This window comes from Panicum hallii, chromosome 8 (genome assembly GCF_002211085.1).
Source record: "Panicum hallii strain FIL2 chromosome 8, PHallii_v3.1, whole genome shotgun sequence".
In the NCBI taxonomy this organism is placed as follows: Eukaryota; Viridiplantae; Streptophyta; class Magnoliopsida; order Poales; family Poaceae; genus Panicum; species Panicum hallii.
This window is the reverse complement of record NC_038049.1, coordinates 16,175,375-16,180,477: the sequence shown is the minus strand read 5'-3', so window position 1 is coordinate 16,180,477 and position 5,103 is coordinate 16,175,375. Positions and strand designations below refer to the sequence as shown.

The 5,103-nt window shown below is 58.8% G+C and overlaps 1 protein-coding gene across 1 annotated transcript; it reads left to right on the top strand.

Moving 5' to 3' along the window:
- The first annotated feature begins 849 nt into the window (after nt 1-849).
- On the top strand, nt 850-4,423 carry LOC112901893 (serine/threonine-protein kinase-like protein CCR4). The gene has a single exon (XM_025970756.1). The coding sequence runs from the start codon at nt 1,360-1,362 to the stop codon at nt 3,718-3,720; it is 2,361 nt and encodes a 786-aa protein (XP_025826541.1). The 5' UTR covers nt 850-1,359; the 3' UTR covers nt 3,721-4,423.
- Nucleotides 4,424-5,103: the final 680 nt, after the last annotated feature.

The window sequence follows — 5,103 nt, the reverse complement described above, 5'->3', positions numbered from 1 at the left end:
GTAACTTTGTATTTATTTTTGAAAATTGAAAATTCTGGTTCGGTATGAAAAATGAAAACTAATTTATTTTAAATCAGAAAAAAAATGAAATTGTACTAAAATTTTTCTATTCACTTATAAATTTTTTTAGTTTAAACATGAATAATTTTAATTTTCAAAATAAAAACCTACCTTTGAAACCATTCAAGGATCCAAAGTTGCCAGGTCCAACAGTTTGATGAACCTCGTTGTCCTATTTTGTAGTTGAAGAATGAAATTAGACTTTTGTGGTAATCCAATGGTGTAAATTAGATTTTTCACTATATACTATATCTAAGTGCGCTCCTAGCCTCGTTATTAAAAAAAATTCAGTTACGCTTGTCCTCGTGGCCAATAGAAATAGTTTAATGTGCACGTTAATGATCAAAGTTCGGCAAACTGGCCACCGAGTTTTTCTAAAAAACCAAACAGACCGTGTGGACAACTCATTCAGTAATTCTGATTGACCCGACATTCCACGCTGGTGCGCTCAAGTTGTTCCCAACCAAGCATTTATCCAAACATGCGCCCCCACAATATAAAAGAAAATAGAGAATTGTAAAGTGGCAGAAGGAAAGGATATACTTTACCAGAGACACCTCAAATCTGGGGAAACTGATTTTCTGAAATTTGTATCCAAAAACAGAAGCTTTAAAAACTATATTAGCGCATTACCAGTGCTTAAAAAATATAAACAAATAAAGAGAGAGAGGAAGGAGAGGAGAATATAGTATGGCAAAGTCCCATCCCCTCGCGGATTAGTTGGTAGCACGAGTACGAGCTCATCATCAGTCACTTCACCTTTCAACTAATCCGGTGAGTAAGGAGCCACTTTCATCCGCGTCCAGAGCCGGGATGATCTTCCTGCCTGCTCAGGGCACGAACGCGCAGCTCCCCGCAACAGTAACCTGATCGACAGGTGCCCGGTAGTTTTCCCAGATCCGCGCCCCACCGGAAGCAAGCCACGATCCCCCGCCACATGCGCCACCTGGCACCGCAATCTTGTCCGGCCCTAATCGTCGCCAATTTAGTAACCAATTACCAGCTCTAATCGCCATGGTCACCCACTACAGCTCGGTCGCCAGCTGATCACTGATCAGTCACCTTGATGGATGGATGCAGACATGGATGCAGCCGGTAAAGGAGTGAGGATGAGCAGAGCAGTGGAGTGAGAAGGGCGGGCGGGCGGTTGAGCTTAGCAGCCAGACCAGAGCAGCGATTGCTACTCACCAAATCCACCACCTGACGCGGCCACACCTGTCCCGGCTCCCGCCTTACCATGTCCCCCCACCTGCCGCTCCCCCTCCTCCCCTCCCGCCCCGCACGCCGCTGCGCGCTCCCATGCCACCGCCGCGCCGGCTCCATGGCTTCCTCCTCGTCCTGCCCCTCCTCCTCGTGTCCCTGCTCGCGAGGTGGAGGCCCGCGGCGGCGTCCGCGCTCTCGACCTTCGCGCTGGCCAGGGCGGGCGACGCGACCATAGTGTGCGGCCTCCTGCCGTCGGCGTCCTCGCCGCTGCTGGCGGACCTCAACTGCACGGCGGCGGGCGGCGACCACGCGCGCCAGGAGACGTACCCGTCCTCGCACCCCTTCGCGGCGCTGGCGGGCGGGGAGGACTTCCTCTGCGCCGTAGGGCCCTCCGGGGAGCGCGCTGGCGCCGTCGACATGCGCTGGTGGGACCTCTCGCCCGGCGCGCCCAGCCGGGCCAAGCGGGTCTACTCCGGCCCGCCGCTCCACGCGCTGGCCGCCGGGGAGTACCGCGTCTGCGGGGTGCTGGGCAGCGGGGAGCTCCACTGCTGGCGGTGGCGTGGGCTGGGCATCCCCGGGAACCTGCGCTTCGTCGCCGCGGCCGTCGGGGACGGCTTCGTGTGCGGCATCCTCAGGGACGCGGAGTCCATCCGGTGCTTCGGGAACGACACGGCGGACCCGGCCGTCGCCGGGGCGCCGCCGGGCGGGAGCTACGACGTGGTGGCGGCCTGCGGCACCCGCGCGTGCGCGCTGTCCAAGGCGGGGGCGATCACGTGCTGGGGCCGCGGGAGGCCGGAGCTCGCGGGCGCCGGCGCGGCCGCCGGGTACGCCGCGCTGGCATTGGGCGAGGACGGCGTCTGCGGCCTGCGCACCAACGGCACCATCAGCTGCTTCGGCGACGGCGTCGCATCGCCGCCGGGCAGCCTCGCCGACGCGCAGTACCTCGACGTCAAGGCGCAGGGTAAGGCGTTCTGCGGCATCCTCATGGCCAACTACTCCCTCGTCTGCTGGGGCGGCCGCGAGTTCAACGACACCAACCGCCTCGTCTTCCGCCGCGTCATGCCGGGGCCCTGCGCGCCCATGTCCTCCTGCAATTGCGGCGTCCTCGCGGGTTCCGCCAACATCTGCGCCGCCGGGAGCTGCGTCTGCATGGACTGCGCCTTCCAGTTCAACCTCGCCGTGCCCAACGCGTCGCTGGGCACCGGGAAAGGTGGCCGGAGCAGGAGGGCTGTGTGGATCGCCGTCGCGGCGGGGGCGGCTGGTTTCCTCGTGCTCCTCGTAGCATTGCAGTTCGCGCTGCTCCTGTGGTGCCGCCGCCGCCGCCGCCGCCGTAGGAACGAGCAGGATGCCGCCGGCGACGTGCAGCAGGCGCTGATGCCGCAGCGAATCGGCTCACGCAGCGTGGTGGAGCGCTTCACGCTGGAGATGCTCCACGCCGCGACGGACGGGTTCTCCGACGACTGCCGGATCGGGACGGGGAGCTTCGGGTCCGTGTACCGCGGCACGCTCCCCGACGGGCGTGATGTCGCCATCAAGCGCGCCGAGGACTCGGCCAAGGCGTCCAGCTCGGCGGCGAGGCCCGCGCGGCGGCGCGACCGGGAGACGGCGTTCAACTCGGAGCTGACCGCGCTGGCGCGCGCCAACCACAAGAACATCGTGTGCCTGCTAGGCTGCTGCGCCGACTCCGGCGAGCGCGTGCTGGTGTACGAGTTCATGGCGAACGGCACGCTGCACGACCAGCTCCACAGCCGCACTCCCATGGCCCCCGCCGTGGCGTCGTGGCGCGGCCGCCTCACCATCGCGCTCGACGCCGCGCGGGGCATCGAGTACATGCACGTCTACGCCGTGCCGCCCATCATCCACCGCGACGTCAAGTCCGCCAACATCCTCCTCGACGACGCCTGGACGGCCAAGATCGCCGACTTCGGGCTGTCCTCCATCCTGGACCCCACCGCCGGCGCCTGCGACGACGGCGGCGGCGGCACCCCGCGGGCGCCGCTCTACACCGGCGGCACGGTGGGGTACATGGACCCGGAGTACTACCGACTGCAGCACCTGACGGACAAGAGCGACGTGTACAGCTTCGGCGTGGTGCTGCTGGAACTCATGTCCGGGTGCCGCGTCGTGCAGCGCTACGCCGAGAGCGTGACGCCCAAGAACGTCGTCGAGTTCGCCGTGCCGCACATCCTCGCCGACGACGTCGCGCGGGTGCTCGACCCGCGCCTCCCCGCGCCCACGCCCGAAGAGGCCGAGGCGCTGGCCTACGTGGGCTACCTCGCCGCCGACTGCGTGGGCCCCATCGGGTGCGACCGCCCGTCCATGACCGAGGTCGTGGACGCCCTGGAGCGCGCCCTCGCCGCGTGCGGCGCGGCCCCGCTGTCCCGTGCCGGCACCGGCCGCCGCCCCGCGCTCTCCCGCTCCGGCACCGACCAGTTCGACCTCACCGACACCGACTAGCCCGCCGCCGTCGCCATTGCTGACGAAACGTAGCCATTCGCATCGCATCACCGATCACTTCCACGGACCGTAGTGCCCCGCCAACTGCAAACCGCCGCACGCGCGTCGCCATTGGGGACACCAGATCGTCCTGTCCCTGGGCCATGGCTGCTCCATCGACAAGAAGAAGAAAAAAAGGCAATCAAGCAACAGGGGAATCAGAAGCCATCAGATCCGACGCCGACATCTTCCCCGGCGCCGCGGCGAGATCAACGGTCTGATTCCTTCTTCGTGGGAGAAACCTTCGTCGGATTGACTCGCGAACAACCCCTCCACAGCGACGCGGCACCGGATCCGGCATGGCCGTCGTGCGGGGTGAAACGAATTGACGGGACCCGGCACGACGACGGAAAAGATCATTCTTTCTTTCTCTCCCCTTTTCTTCCTCCTTGCTGTATTCGTTGTGCCTCTGCTTTCGGCATTTCCCTCTCCGGGCGGTTTCCAGATTCTTTACCAATGTGAATAGATAGATCAGTGACAGAGATTGAGAAAAATAGAATTACGATTTACACTTGCTTCAAATTTCTTTCCAATGAAGATTATTTGGACTTGTTCATATGTGTTATTCGTTGAATTCTTTTCAACCCGTTGCAACAGAATGAACAGCATATACTGTATATAAACACTAAGGCTCACATATATTTAAAAAAACTTGTGAATTGAATGATTGCATGCTTGAAAGGGTTACTTATGTTGACATGGTCGATGGTTCGTTATGTGCATTGCTGAGGTCAAAAGGGAACTTTTCCTGCATCAAGTGCTTGCTCATCTTTCTCGCTTTCCTGCAAACGCTTTCACTTGTGCAGATCTGAAGTTGTTAAGCTCCTTGTCAGTTCAGGATTGAGGATTCAGCTCGCCGGGTGGGGGAAGCACAGCATCTATCACCTTTTGGGCAGGCACATGAACTGCTGTTGCTTTTTGGAACATGGCAGCAGCGGGGCTAGAAGCTAATAACCGGTTTCCAATTCAGAACAGAGGATTTCTTTTTTCCTTTCCCGTTTCCTTTTTCTCTGCCTAGCTAATAGCTAGGATTCGGTTTAACGCATAGGCTGAAATGTAAAAATGGCTATGAAGTATCTAGACTGGAATGCAAATATGCATATGGAATAGCTAGGATCCCGGATTTTATGGATAGAGTGGGATGGATATTGTATTATACTAAAAGGAGAATTTATCCACGAATCTTGCGGCTAAGCCCGTTAGGTTTCCTGTGGTGAAACATGTCCAACCGTATCCGAGTTTCTAACCCAACAAGATTGCTTGTATTTATGATAGATTTTTCTTTTAGTTCTACTGGGGCGGCATGGCCGACGCAATACGAGGTTCTTTGCATAGTCATGCTTT